The sequence below is a fragment of the Dermacentor albipictus genome, chromosome 5 (assembly GCF_038994185.2).
Source record: "Dermacentor albipictus isolate Rhodes 1998 colony chromosome 5, USDA_Dalb.pri_finalv2, whole genome shotgun sequence".
Classification (NCBI taxonomy): Eukaryota; Metazoa; Arthropoda; class Arachnida; order Ixodida; family Ixodidae; genus Dermacentor; species Dermacentor albipictus.
Window position 1 is genome coordinate 140,498,577 of NC_091825.1, and position 15,564 is coordinate 140,514,140.

The 15,564-nt window shown below is 48.6% G+C and overlaps 1 protein-coding gene across 1 annotated transcript in view; it reads left to right on the plus strand.

Moving 5' to 3' along the window:
* The window catches only part of LOC135908364 (uncharacterized), a 29,980-nt gene continuing 14,416 nt past the window's right edge, over positions 1-15,564 (plus strand). The window contains exons 1-5 of the mRNA XM_065440129.2: positions 1-159; positions 1,287-1,337; positions 2,502-2,846; positions 9,255-9,308; positions 10,333-10,528. Coding sequence (XP_065296201.2) covers positions 151-159; positions 1,287-1,337; positions 2,502-2,846; positions 9,255-9,308; positions 10,333-10,528 — 655 coding nt within the window. The 5' untranslated portion in view covers positions 1-150. The remainder of the gene's footprint in view (positions 160-1,286; positions 1,338-2,501; positions 2,847-9,254; positions 9,309-10,332; positions 10,529-15,564) is intronic.

Consider the following 15,564-nt stretch of genomic DNA (forward strand, 5'->3'; position numbering starts at 1 on the left):
CCTTTCTGAGGAGGGGGGGGGATCGCCCTATATAAGCGAAACACTGCTGCTCGAACAAGACCGTGCAGAGCTTCTTCTGTTCCTCTTAGCTTCTCTGTCTTCTGCGGGAGAATCGCCTTCTAAGGCGCCACGAACGAAGGAAAAATAATCATGTACAAGGTGAGCGATTCGGCGGCGGGCAGCAAACAGGAGCCGCCCACCTATAGACGAGGCACGAACAGGCCTTGTTTTTTCTTGAAGGCAACAGTGTTATTCGGTACGCAAGCTAAGGTTAGCGTCATCTCACTGCATAATTTAAATGGTTATGCGCTGCCTGAGCGAGGGCGTGAATGACAAAGGTATTTAACTGCAGTGTAGGTTAGCAAGTTAACTTTTCAGGCAACTATCATTTTTTAGTCCTTCGATTCTTTAACGTGAAGGTATGCAAGAGGTAAAGGATAACACGCGAGCGTCTGCCAGCTTGGAAATGCTGTCTGCATGAAAAGGCGCGTTTATGCTATGTTGGTATAGCGTGTGATAATGTAATAACGACTTTGCATCTTACTGCAAGTTTCCTTTTCAACAGTCTCTGTAACTTACGTAATGTGCGCGTGACACTGTGCAAAGCTTGAACCGATGCATTGCAGCTGGGCATGCTTGGAAAGAACGTAGAAGGAAATACGGCTGGCGTGACCGCATTAAAATTCACGCAGAAGTTACTCGTAACGCCATAAATTGTGACACTTACTGTCCTAGTCTAGTACATCGTTTGTTGCATTCGCAAATATGAAGAGAAGCTGAGCCTGTGCTGAAAGCGTAATACAAAACGATTGAAGCTGTATAAGGACAGCTACATTCGTCACTTTAGTTGCCAAATTAGCACCGCGAATACGCACTTGCTCCCGTAACTTACTGCGCTCAAGGTTGAAAAAAAAAAGAAGAAAGAAGAAGAGCGAGTAAGAAAGATGGATACATATCGATGACACCTAAGGTCGCAAGATATGTCAGACTGGCAAATTGTACTTAGGAAACGCCACACGCACCCACACAATTTGTAAGCTCCGACCAGCAATACCGGAGTTGGAAAGTGGGAGAAACCGAGAGGAAACGAAAAAAAATTGCTCGATTGCTAAAAGCGCCAGCAAATCTCGCGAAATGGTCTCTTGACTGTGCGCTCTCTCGTCCTCATTTTGTTGCACTTTTTTTTGCATCGCATTCCTGCCTGCCGTGCGACTGGCCACGGTCTGCTCATCGCCATTTCGGTCACATCATGACTCGTGCCTCGAACCTGCGTCAACGTCCTTCAGCACGCAGTACTCGCCCTTCTCGCATGCAGCGCCTACCTGGTCCTTGAAACCGTAAGTAATTAAGATCAGCCCCGAGACACTGAGGCTTCCTCACGTCGCGCGGCCGTTAGCGTTTTCTTCAAGCTGCCGTGCATGGCTAGCGAATTGCGGCTAACGGAAGCTCGCTTTATGCGAGCCGTCTTCTTTTTACGCTTTTCTGTTGTTGTTTTCTTCATAGTATTACCGAAATCGGGGCCGTATTCTGATGCCGCTTTGGATATATTGGCTGCTGGATGTCCGCTGACCTGCTCTCTCTTCGCGCTAAGCCCGATAAACTGTACTCGGACGATGGGAAGATAGGCAGCGAGGTGTTTCACGGTCTATTATGCATTCGCTGCGTTCATTTCATGCTGTTTAAGTTTTACCTTAGGCTGGCGCAGCTGGAATGCCAGCTATACAGATTGCTGTTAACGTTTCGGCCTTTATTTTTATATACAAATTTGTCCGAGGCCGCGAACTAAAAATACAGTAAGCCTCTGTTGAGGGGAAACGCATTTATGCTTCATTTATCTGAATTTATTCGTCCAAGAAAGCCGAATAACTAGCGGAGTACGTATTTCCCGAGCACAAAGTAAACTGCAGGGATGTAACATCATTTGAACTATGCGAAGAGCGTACCCATTAGTCATTTGTTTTGCTACCCGTTAGATCTATTTCTATGACTGCTAGGCAGACAATGACTTCCCCATCGACGCTTACAACCAATTAGTTCCATTTTTTAATGATTGTGTACACAAGGAAAATCTGCCACTGCCACTTTGTGCAAACCACTGCCAAGTGTTAACTCACGCTGAAAATGAATTTTTCTCTAGGGCTGACAACCTACTTCTGTTTCTTTCTTACGCGCCAGTTTCGTCGCGTATTAGCTGATGACAACGTGGTATTTTTATTCACCAGAGCTACCGCAAAACCATAGCTACTAAAATTAATCAATGTGCTAGCTGTCATTTGAAACTTCAGAGTCTTGGCTTTGATCATTTGATAAATCCCGGACATCACTACTGCTGCGCCAGGCTGATGAGGGTGCGTGTGTGTGTGGGGGGGGGGGGGGGGGATTTTCTTTTCTTTAGTATCGTATGCGTCACAAGGCCGGTTGCTACCGCCCATTTATAATAAAGTTATGTTCTGTAGCGAGTACTGATCATGTCAACAAATATTTGCAATTTACTTTTCCAGAGTGCCCAGACGTTTCTGGCTGCACCGGCCCCCCTGGAGGTGCCCCAGCCGTACTCCTTCGGCTACGTGTCCAACGACATCGAGGGCAGTCACGGCCACGAGGAGACCGGTGACGGCAGTGGCCGCGTGTCCGGCCGCTACTCGCTGAGCCTCGGCGACGGGCGCACCCGTGTGGTCACCTACGTGGCCGACGAGTTCGGCTACAGGGCTGACGTGGTCACCAACGAGCCCGGCACCGAGTCCAGGCCAGCCGCTGACACCACCTTCACTTCCAGCGCACTTTCCGGACCGGACGCTGCCGCCGCCTACGAGTCCACCAGGCTCGGTGGTGTCGTTGTTGGCCGTGCCTAAATGATGACAGCAGAAGGAGACCCGTTCTAGAAAACAAAACCCACAAACGTACACGACACCTTACACAAGAGACCGTGGTCATCTCCAGAGACGAGCAGCCAAGTTCGAGGCGATACGTGCAATTTAAGCCTGTCTGGTTCTGACGAACGATGCTAGAGTGCTCTATAGCAAGTAGATGTGCGTTAACGTTATTGCTCAGTATGGGCTTGAAATCTCCCCGAACTTGGCTGCACTACGCAGCTTCCCTGCTTCTTGATACTTCGTACCACGTTACTTCTCTGCACCCCACTGCCCCTTCCCTCTACCAACCGCAATGACTTCTATGCTTGGGTGGTCCTAACTGCGTTGAGAAGAAACGCGAACATTAACACCGCCTTTGCCTCGCAGTTGTTGCGATGAAGTGTGCCTACCACATGTCCTTCTCGTCTACTTTATCCCAACACTATTGCAGCTTCCTTACTTTGCCAAGCTCGTACTGTCCACGTCTCGCGTGTTCTCTTTTATCCGTTCGTCTTTGTTGAGCTCCTCAAACGCCAGCGTTGCAAGTACTTTCTGTTCTCGCAAAACAAAGCACATAGCAAAATACTCTCATATGCTCTTTCACTTCATCTACCCTGCTGGCTTTTCTGGGCTCTGGGAAGAGCAAACCGTGCTGTAGTTCACGTCCATATTTGTCGTCTCTGTCCAAGAATGCTTGTTGCCTGTTGTTCCTTGTGCCATATTCCTTAAGGCTTTCTCCCGCACTCTATCCCCTTTTCCTCAAACTGTTCTCCCTCTTTCTTCACACCTACGTTGTTTTGTCCTTTGTTCTAAGGTGGAAGCGACGCGTCCCTCGTCTCAAACGGCTAGTGGTACACTAACTTCAGAGAAACAAACGTTACATCTACACGAACAGTAGGCTCCCTTTGCTCCCAGATGGAAACACTTTCAGCATTGATACCAGGGTCAACACAAAATGATTTCTTGACACTGCGGCGCTCATTGCTACATGCGGTGTGTCGCTGCTCTAAATTTAACTTATTCTGCCCATTCGCACAAGGATACAAGCTGCTCAGGACGGAAATATTTTCTTGTTTAATGGCTAGGCCTTACTCCAGAAACACAAGAACAAGGAAATGACAGACACACCAAGCATTTTGTATTTTACATAACAAGCCACACATTTCTGTAACACTCACCTTCAGATGAATATCGTACACTTGCCACATCACTTAGTCCCCTTATTGGTGTCAGTGCGGAGAGCTGATTATTTACTTGAAGAACCTGTTATAACTCGATTTTTATTCTTCACCAAGCGCTCATGTCAGCCGCGCATGTGTTGTAATACAGGCGAACGGATTCTTCAGTTGTGGTCGTGCTTCGCCTCTCAACAACTTTCACGGATACCCGGAGTATTTCGCTGACCTGAACGAATTCTCTCCGAGCGAATTGCCCGCGCTGCCTCGCTCATTACAGCGTTTCAGTTGCAAAACCTTTCGTTTGACCTTTTGGTATGAAACAAGTTCCATTGTTGTTGTTTTGGAACAATGTCATGTTCTACGGCTAGTCGAAACGAGTACGAGTCTTCGTCAAATAATTCTAGTGAAACGAAAGATCGACTACTTTATGCAATGGTGCCCTCGGAGCACATGTAGCGTGAGAGAGCCGGGTGGCAGTAACGGCAAGCTCTCTCAGCGTCGTTTGAATGTTGCTTGTCGACACTTTCATTTAAACGCCTTCAGCTAGTCTGTTCAACACTGAACATTGCCTGCTGAGCGGTATAGCTACCTGCAGGGATGGAGTTGGATCTCGAATATAGTGGTAGTAATATCGGCCCATGGCCGACGGTCTACTGACCTCGAAGTACGCGCGAAAAGCAACCATGGTTAATTAGCGCATACTAGTATTACTTATGTGACACACTTTTGCATGTAACAACTACCGAATTGGAAAGTCGAAAATAAACTACGTTTCTCTCTCTTCATTTGTCTCTTTATTAGAACATGAAAAATGTCTGCTTGTTTGAGAGCCATAGAAATATCGGAAGATACTTGATCAGCATGTTCACCAGCAATATCAAGGTAGTTTGCGTATGGGCCATTCTTGTATACCGTGCCCTGGTGCTTGAAAGTGTTGAAACTGACAGAAGCCATTGCAACAATAGCCAGAGTAGCATCCATTCAAACCACAACGGTAGCTCTACCGACGTACTTGATTGCTGGGGCTTTAGCAGCTAGCAGGCTATATAGTTTCGGAGCATGACGAAAACTTCAGGCGATAGCCTGATCATTCACAAGCACGTTGCCGCTGGAAGTACGCTGCTGTGGATCACGGATGAAAGTGGAGTCGTCCGCATACGCCGAGCCAACATACCACTGTTGTCAGCACGTACACTGCAGTCTTGGTATCATTTCAATGCGGTGCATTCTTTTCCGAGTCAACCAAGCTTTTGACGTGTATCTTGGTGTTTTCCTGGACCAATCCGGAGATAGTACAGTCTAAACATGCGTGCCACTGGGTAGGTAAGTGGGACTGGGTATCTGCCACAGGGAGCACTCCGTATGTACCACTAGGCATGCGCCCTTGAGGTATGTGTCAGTGGGCATGCGTCGCTCTTTAATGAACCTCTTTGACGCCAACCTTGGTTCAGGTGGCATCACAACATACAACACTTGCGAAGTCACATCAACATAATGTTTTTTTTTTATTACGTAGATGTCAACTGGAGTTGAATCTGCTCAGAGTTCAAAAATTTTTTTGTGTTCTTGCTATTTAAAAGAAAGGCCGTACCGACCACGCTGCACACACTTAACTGCCGTTCCATCAAGAGACGGCGTCTCTGTGGTGCAACATGGGAATAAAGGGCAAGTGAACTGCTCGGATAGCCTACCATAAATTTATTCCAGCAGAATGAAAATTGTGTTTGAATGCTGTCCGAGAAAATGCAAAACCTTCTAAAAAGTAGCTAAGAGTTCATTATGCAATATTCCTTTTTTTTAAGCATCCTATAAGAAAACATTCTGATGTAAATGCTGTTCAGGCATCGTAAACAGAGAATCAGGCCGAGAGCTTCAGTAAAATTTGACTTGGACGAGTTGCTTCGTAGCTCTTGAAAAGGCGCAGCGCGACTGGGACGGAGACAAATAAAAAACACATCACAAGTGCTGACTGACGACTGCTTTTATGTGATCGCTTGAGCACTTTGTGACAGACTTATGTGCCTGCTTTAAACGCTTTCGTGTGCCGGCTTCGGTTGCGAGCTGGTTCATTACCCTATGCCCAGTTAGGCGCGGACGACCCGGGGAAGAGCAGTTGAAGGTGTAGGCGACCTGCTCTAAGGGTAAAATGACACTTCTGAAAGTTCGGCATGGCAAGATATGGCCCGAGAGCATTCGTGCGGAACGTTTCTGTGACGCTACACAACTTACTTTCTCATTTCCTTTCTGGGCTTGTTATGTCTAAATAGAAATGCGCTATTTAGAAAATGTTGATTCGAACGAATTAGTTTGCTGCGTTGTTCATCTTCATCTTTGAAACGCGATCATCCGGTAGCCAAACATGAACTCTAATAGAGCTCTTAGTTCACATTAACTAGAGAGAGAGAACTAAACTTTTATTTTCCGAAACGGTAAACCGAGTCAGAACCCGGTTCGCCCTAGGTGGGAGGATTCCTTATTCCAAGAACCCTCTGGCTTGGGCTGCCTCTTTGGCCCGGGCGACGAGACTGCGTTGGTCGTCCAGGTCATCGGAGGAAAGCTTGGCCTCCCACGTTTCGGTTATGGTATGGATCTGCGGTGATTTGGGGCGCTCTTCTTGTGCTTCTATGGGGCGGCTTTCTTTGGAGTCGTCTTGTGGAGCTTGTGAGGTAGGGTCTGTGGGTGTGCCACGCAGTGGGCAATCCTGGACCATGTGTTGCAGGGTGTCTGGAACGTCGCAATGGGGGCATATGTACGAGTACTGCGTAGGATACAGTCTGTGCATGATTATTCCGTGCACGTAGGTGTTGGTCTGTAGGCGGCGCAGGATGACTTCTTCCTCCTTGCTTAGATTCTTGTGTGGCAAAGCGTACGTTCTTCTGCTGAGTCGGTGGTGTTGCAGAAGCTCCGAGTACTTTAGGGCGATGTCATCAACGTTGGTGGCCGGCCTAGTGTGGGATTGCAGGAAAGCCCGGCTGGTATGCTCGCGGGCAGCGGCGTGTGCCGCCTCATTTCCTGTCATGCCCTGATGGCCTGGAACCCAGTCGATGTAGGTGTCGGGGAGCGGGGCGCGTGCGATGTGATTTTTTAGTATCTTGAGCGCTGTTTCTGATACGCGGCCTTTTTGATAGTTGCGAGCTGCTGCTTGGGAGTCTGTTAGTATTATTGCTACTTCAGGGCAAGTTGTTATTGCTAGAGCAATTGCCGTTTCCTCTGCAGTCTCAGGGGCTCTTGCTCGGATGGTGACAGCTGCAAGTTCTTTGCCTTGGTGATCCGTGACGCTTAGGGCAAAGGCGTTTCGTTTAATATACCGGGCAGCATCGGTGTACCTCGTATGAGGGTCTCTCCCGTATTTCTTGCTGAGTGCGCGGATTCTGCTTTGGCGACGCTCCTTATGATAATTTGGATGCATATTGCGCGGTATACTTGCAACGCTGATGCAGTCGCGGACTGCAGGTGGGATTCTTGCTTTCTGGTCTGTGTCTGCAATGTAGCTTTCACTGTAGTTGAGGTAGCGCAAAACTGCACGTCCGGTAGGTGTGAGCTTGAGCCGCTCTAGTTGGCTGATCTTATGAGCCTCGACAAGCTCTTCCCATGTATTGTGGACGCCGAGCCGGAGGAGTTTCTCCGTTGATGCCATGGGTGGCAGCGTCAAGGCTACTTTGATTGCCTTTCGAATGACGACATTGAGTTTTTTGATTTCTGCCGGCTTGAGCTTCAAGTAGGGAGTTCCGTAGGTGATACGGCTAGTTAGGAGAGCTTGAATTATGCTAAGCGTGTCGTGCTCCTTGAGTCCGCTTCTTTGGTTTGTGATCCTCTTGACGAGGTGCGTAACTTGTGACAGTGTGCGTTGGAGACGCGGGAGAGTGGCCGCCCCTGATCCGTCCTTGTGGATGTGAAGTCCGAGTACGCGAAGAGAGTCGACTGTAGGGATCTTGGTTCCGTTGAGCGAGACGCTAGGATCGGGTTCGATATAGTTAGGTGGTCTTCCTCGTGTCCGTGCTCTCAGGACAAGAAGCTCCGACTTTTCAGGTGCGCATTGGAGACCGCAGTCTCCGAGGTATCTTTCGATAATATCTACGGCTTCTTCTAGATTGCGTTCTTGTTGTCCAGTAGTAGGTGCTTTGGTCCAGAGTGTGACGTCGTCGGCGTAAAGGGCATGGCATAGGTTTGGGATGGCGTTCAGTTGTTTCGGTAGCTTGATCATTGCGATATTGAAAAGGAGGGGTGAAATAACTGATCCTTGTGGGGTTCCTTTGTTGGGTAGCCGAAATTTATCGCTGCGGAGGTTGCAGACGCCTACTGTTGCTGTTCGGTGCGTCAAAAAGCTGCTGATATAGTTATAGATCCGGGCTCCGCAGCCTGTATCTTCGAGGTTGCGGAGAATGGCTTCGTGGCTCACGTTGTCGAATGCGCCCTTTACGTCGATTGCCAGGATTGATGATTTGCGTCTGTGATCGAGGTAATCAAGCAAGTCTTCTTTGAGGAGCAGGAGTACGTCCTGCGTGGACAGATGCTACCGGAATCCGAACATGGTGTGCGGCAAGTGTCCGTTGTCCTCGAGGTATGTTGTTAACCGGTCGTGCACCATGTGCTCGAGGAGTTTGCCCACGCAAGATGTGAGGGAAATGGGACGTAGGTTTTCGATGCGAAGAGGTTTGTTGGATTTGGGGATCATGGTGACCTCCGAATGCTTCCAGGCTGCTGGTAGGTCCCCCTTTTCCCAGCAGTCGTTGTAGTACTGTAGCAGTGCTGTAGTGGCAGATTGCGGGAGGTTGCGTAAGAGCTTATTAGTTATTCTGTCCTTGCCGGGACTGGCGTTTCTAGTGAGTTTGGCTAATGCTGCGTGGAGCTCTGCCTGGGTGAATGGTCGATCGAGTTCTGGGTTTGGTGTACCGCCGTACGCCTTTCGGGTGGCTGATGAAGTGGGCTTGTCGGTGCTAAGTTTTTGCTGAAGCTCACGAAGGAGATCATCCTCCGATCCAGCATGATTGTGGATCAGTCTGTGTAGATCTTGCCTCTGTTGCGTTTTGGTGCGATCGGTAGCTAAGAGAGCGCGTAGGAGATGCCAGGTTTTCTTGGTGCTGAGTGTCCCTTGTATGCTGTCACAAAAGGCGTGCCAATTTTGCCTGCTAAGTTGCTCCGCGTAATCTTGGGCCTGTATGGTGAGAAGGGCGATTCGTTGCTTAAGTTTTCTATTGAGCTTTTGTCTCTTCCACCTCTTCAGGAGGCTTCTTTTGGCCTCCCAGAGATGAAGGAGATGCGGGTCGACTGCGGGGGTGTTGGTGCTTAGCTGGATGGTCTTGGTGTGGTTTTCTGCGGTGATGAGAAGGCCCTTGAGCCAATGGGCGATGTCGTCAATTGTTGTGTTGCCGCTGAGGTTGTCTCTGAAGGACTTCCAGTCTGTTAGTCGAGCAACTCCAGTCTTGTTTGGTTTCCGGTTGTGCGCGATGTCAAGTTGGATAATGTGGTAGTCGCTTCCGAGCGTCTCCGAGAGTCGACTCCACTCGGCCCAGTGGACGTTCGCTGTGAACGTAAGGTCCGGGCTAGTGTCCCTGGAGACACTGTTCCCGACTCTCGTGGCCTGCAATGGGTCGTTCCAGAGGGTTAGCCTGTGGTGTTGAGCAGTGTCGTGCACTCGCGCTCCCTTCTTCGTGGTGCTTGGATAAGCCCATGCTGTATGTGGGGCGTTGAAATCTCCCATTATAACAACTTGATGGCCTTTCGTGCGTTTCCTAAGTTCACGGACAAAGTGGTCTAATCCCGGAAGTTGATCACGAGGAGGGCTGTATATGCTGGCGATAAAGAGACTTTGCTGCGTTTTTCTGTCTGGTATGATCTCCACTAGGGTGTGCTCGATGGGGATGTCTTCTATTTCGTGTTCCTGCGTTGTGAGAGTTTTCTTGGTAAGGATGGCTGTGCGTTGAGTTTGTGCATGAGCGATGTATCCTTGAAGTCGGACGTTGTGGGTATTGGTTTCCTGTAGGGCAATTACATCAGGGTAGTCCAGTTTGACAAGTTCTTGTAGGTTTGCATACCGGGGACGGAAGGATCGACAGTTCCGTTGCCAGATGCGCAGAGTATTTTGCGGGCTCTTTGTTGTGGTTTTAAGTGTCGCCATCATGAGGATCTTCAGCTTCACAGGCAGCATCATGGTTGGGTGAGATCGAGCGGGAGGCATTGCGACTGTTCGTGCGAGCCTTCTTTCTACCCTGCTCGGTCGTGTTGAGAAGGCTGTCGAGGTAGGACTTGGTGACATAATTGTTCTTTGCGTGTGCTATGAAATTGTTGACCTGGGCTGTTAGGCCGGTAACCTGGCTTGTGAGAGTGGCGACTTGATTCGCGAGGGTGGTCACTTGGGTGTTAAGGGTCGCAATCTTCTCGACGACAGGCTTGGTGATGTTTTCAATCAGGGCAAGGATGTTCTTTGTGAAGACGTCCTCGAAAGCCTGGAGGTGCTTTTGAACTCTAGCTTCGATAGCGGAATCAACTGCATCCGTGGTTAGCGCTGTAAATGATTGATTGCTTCCATGTTCATATTCTTTGCATCTTTGGAATAGTCTGTCTATGAGACTTTGTTGATTTTGTAGCTTGCTCTCGAGGGCTCTTACGGCTACCGCTTCTGCCGATGCGACGCTGGCACTGCCTGAGCTGCCGGCCACTTCAGCGTAATTCAGGCGTTTTCGGGAACGCGATCGCGATCTTGATCGTGATCTTGACGTGGGTCTGTTATTTCTTGCGGTGCTACTGCAGGCGTTACTTGAGTTGGCGGCGCGTGCACTGGCCACTTCAGCGTAATTCACGCGTTTTCGGGAACGCGACCACGATCTTGATCGTGACCTTGACGTGGGTCTGCTAGTTGTTGCGGTGCTACTGGAGGCATTACTTGAGTTGGCGGCGCATCCATTGGCAGCGCCTAGTTCAGGGAACTCATCGCGGTTGGAGCTCCATCGACTGTCTCGCTCTTGGATCCTGTTTTGCCATTGCTGTCTTACTTGGTAAGGCGGTGGGTTGGGCTTGAGCTTTTTCTTGCATTCTTTCCCAGCGGTTTCGTGCCCCTCTCCGCAAATCTTGCACGTGGGATGGCAGTCATGGTTCGGGGGTTGGTTTGTTTTGCCACATTTGTAGCAGAAATTTGGGGTTGGTTTTGGGCAAACGTCTTGACGATGTCCGAGGTTGCCACAGGTTCGGCAATACTGAACTGATTTGCGGTAGGGCTTGCATCGGTAGTCGCCGCTCTGATAAATGATGTTGTAGGGGACGTGTGGGCCCTCAAAATAGATGACCGCCGCCGTGGACTGTCCGAGCATGCGGGCGTTGAGGACTGTATAGCGTGCTGGCACTCGAATTCCGTCCATTAGTTCCGCACTGCAAGTCCCAGGCGTGATACCGTAGATAACACCTTTGCTGACATCTTCGGGTAGACGAGAGTTGGCTTTTACGTTGTAGATGTTGCCTCCAAGCTGTATGTTAGTGACCTTGGCTAAGTTTTGAGCGTAGTTCTTGTTTGCTGTACTTGCAATGATGAGGTTTTCTTCTTTTTGCATTTGTACTCGCACGTTGTCATGGAATTCTTTTTGCAATATTCCGCTGGATCTTCCGATTGCGTGAGTGACTGCGACGAGTGACCATTTGGCGAGTTCAAGGCCAGCTTGTGGGTGGTAGACAATCTTGATGTCGTCCAAAGGTAGCGGTGGCATTCTGGATTTGCGCGGCGGTGGCGGCATGGCTGGCTGTTGTGTGGATTGGGTCACTGCGGGGGCTTTGATGCGCGTGATTTCCTTCTTGCCTTTCCTTTCCCATGTCAGCCATTGGTCGTTGAGGTCTATGGTTCTGCCGCTGTTTTTATCGTAGGTCCAAGATTGCGCGACGTCGGCTTCTTCCGCTGAGTCTGTATACATTGCGCTGGTTTCTTCTCGTCGTTCGCTTGACGTCGCGTCCGTCGCGGGTGTTTCTTGGCTCATCTCAAAGTCTGCTTGTCAGCCGCAGCGCCTGCGAGCGCCGAGCCTCCTCTTCGGCTCACAGTGCACGTGCCACGCACGTGCGGCAGCGAGCGCTGTCGAACTCCTTCCACGCGCACCGTGTGCCTGTTGCACGTGCGACGGCGGTTCTCCCCGGCGGGCCGGTGGGGTCTCGCGCGGCGTTAGGCTTAGCAAGGCAAGGGATGGTCGGTGAAGATAAAGCTCGAAATCTTGACCAAAACGCACTCACTTTTAAAGTAGGTGGTACCCGCTGGTTCCTTGCAGCTTGCCGATTCTGTCGGTGCAAAATGAAAAGGGTGAGTGGCCTTTCTGTAGAAATGAGCGCAAGACGCAGGAGCCCATGTGAGGCACGTCAGTACTCCACGGCCCCCTAGCGGAGACTCTCACATTAACTAAACATTTTATTTTTCATTTTTCTATAATCATTGTCAATAACATTGCTAAGACTATGACCAATATACGGACACCATACGATACGAAGACTATGTCGAGAGTCTCTAAGCACATGTTCGGTAATGCCTCTATGAGGCTCTAACGCTGAGGCATGGCGACAGTCGCTTTGATCCTGTTAGATTTGCTCCGAATTCTACTGCGACGACAATTTTCTTGTAGGAGTTTGACGTACACAAAGCATTCAACGTAGAAGTGAGGCGTTAAAGTATGGGAGATAACTTAGATCACGTATAGGCAACGCCTATATGCCGGCTAATGTCTTATCTTCGGTGTTACATTTGCACTTTGCTTCTGAGTTTCTTGTGCAGAGAATGGACAACTGTGAAGCTAACAGGGGAAATGTAGCGGCGCTTTATATGCCCTACTGACCTTGACCCATGTGTCGCATGGAATCACAAATTGGTAAGTTTGAATACGCATGGCTCGTTCGATGTATCGTATTTCTCTCTTGGCGTGGTACTTTCAGATGATGTATTAGGAAGAAACATATTAAAGAGAACGGAGACCTCGGGCTTCAGTTCCGCAATAGGTGTAACACAAGCGGTTGCAAGGTTGCATAACATGAATTGAGCAAGGCCTCCTTGCTGTTCCGAAGGCCGCCGCTGTAGAGCTGGCAATGGTGAAGAAAGAAACCGCGTAGAAAGGATTCATTACGCGCTTTTAGTATTACCCTGCTGATGCCTTCGCAAGCTTGATGCCGTGAATTTCAAACACCGGATAACGCGCGCTCGCTGCGCTTTTGCCCTCTGTTTCTTTTTCCGTGGACTTGAATGTGATCGTGAAGACTTCAGTAGAGTACTTCAAAGTTTTTAATGAAAGTAAATATTTGGCAGAAACGTGCTCGCGGACAGAAACTACCGATGGATACTTCGCAGCTGAACGGAAGGCAATAGGATGCCGTTTGTTGAAAGAGTTCTTCGATACTATTCAAAGAATGTTCGACTAATTATTTCGTCTTCAGCCTTCTATGATGTCTTCATTAAGCTTCCCTACAAGTTGATCCATGCCTTCAATAAAACGTTTATGTAGCCCGGAAATGACCGCCCTGCGATGTGCGCCACACCGAAGCTGTTGATGGCACGACAATTTCTTTCATTGAAGAAAAGAATATGCAGATCCCACGTACTTTTGCAAGTATTCAGCTATGCGGATTGGTTCGAGATTCCACAAATCTTTACCAAAGGGACAAACATATTTGTGTAAGGCAAGCTATTGAGGGGTGTGTGACGACAACACATGTGACGCCAACAGCAATGCGACTATGACGGTGACGACGATATGTATACATAAATGTTACGGCGCTGCGCCGCAGAAGTCATAACACTTATCACATAAAATGTTTATGTTTATGCAGCACATCGTTTACAAGCTATCCGAAAATTCAAATACCAAATCAGGTGGAAGTGCTGTGTCAGACGCCGAGGCAGTCGTGTTGAAAGGGCTATGTACAATGCTTGTCGAGCTCGTCAGGAAGAAAACTGTGCTATGTCGCCTCCGAGTAGGCGTTTTCTTCCCGAACGCGTAGTCATTCCTAATTGGGACGGTCTTCTGTGCCAACAGCAACACATGGGGCAAAAAACCATAAAACACCTCCTGTGTGGCTGTCCAACATGCGAAGATGACATGCTTGCCCTTCGGACAGCTTAAGGTCACTTAGATGAAAGACCCTTTTACAGGAAAGAATATCTTGGTACCGTAGCCTCGTGTGTCTGCGATGTGCGTAGCCACAACTAAAAGCTTAAGTTGCACCGACCTGTATGACTGCTTGTCATGAACTGAGAGACGAGCGCTTCATTTTGTGTGTGGAAAGGGTCAGTTTCTCTCCTCCTTTTCATCTTTGATTCCTCTTTCCCCATTGCAGGGTAACCAATTGTGTGCAACGTGGTTAACTTCCCTGCTTTTCCCTTATGAGCTCTCTCTATTGTCAGGCGAGAATAGTCAGTAGAGGTTCATGGAAAGAGAAGTACGACACATGTCTAAATATATGTTAGCGTTCCATACCCCTTGTGTCACAGTGGCACATACCTATTCTGGATGAATTGCCAATATGAGCACATACCCAGTGTGCAAAAAATGCGGTAGCCCACATACAATGAACTCGAAGAAATAAAGAAGCCGGAGAACTTCATCCGCTTTTTTAATGAGAGGTCTAGGTGGCTAGCGATACTTACAAACCGACAATGTAAGGGCCTGTTTTATGTCGCGATTTATTGTTTTATTACGCAGAACAGAGATAGACCCTCTGGCACTTCTTCGTCGATCAAAATTCCATGCTATATAAGCAGGAGCATCTAGTGGTACATTCCCGATTTGTTTAGGAATGATGTAGCCCGAATATCAGAAATCAAAGAAGGGACTGAATATTACGCGTTATTCTATTATTAGGTCCGTATAGCTTGGAGATACCTATGAGCGGACGTCATATGCTCCAAGTTTATGTCACGATGTATTGTTTCACTACACAGAACAAGATTTGCGATCACTTGCATTGCTTGGTCGGTCGGAATTAAATCATGCTACGCATTCCGACGTATGAACAAACTGTGGGAACGCTCACAATAATATTTCACGTTAATGTCGCTGCTCACGTGGCCGCTTTGCGCGACCTTTAATTGCTGCGGGGGCCTTTTGTCCATAGCGTAACCGGCGGGGCATCGTCGCCGCGCTCTGTTTCCACTTCTGGGGAAGCTCTACTTTGAGCTACTGTCGTCTTTGTCAGACGAGTTCTTCCTTGGGGAAGAAGAATTCCTTCGAATGTCGTCATGCCATTCTCTGTCGGTGGTTGATGGACGCGTATGGCTCAATTTTCGACCAGCTTGGTTCCTGTAGCCAGGCCATCAGAAGTATTCATTTAATGCACATAGAATGTAGGTGCCCGTGATTTCTGTGTGTGTATGTGTGTGTGCTCTCGTACACATGATCACTTTTGTATGTACACATCTCATGCACATCACTTCAAAATTGCGTAAAGTGCCTCTGTCACATAATCATTGTAGATAACCGTTGTGTATACTCTATATATGGACCATCATTTTCTACATGCGGCAATCAGTTTATGTATCACTGTGCCTTTTCGTGGGTCTATTTGATTATATCTTAGTG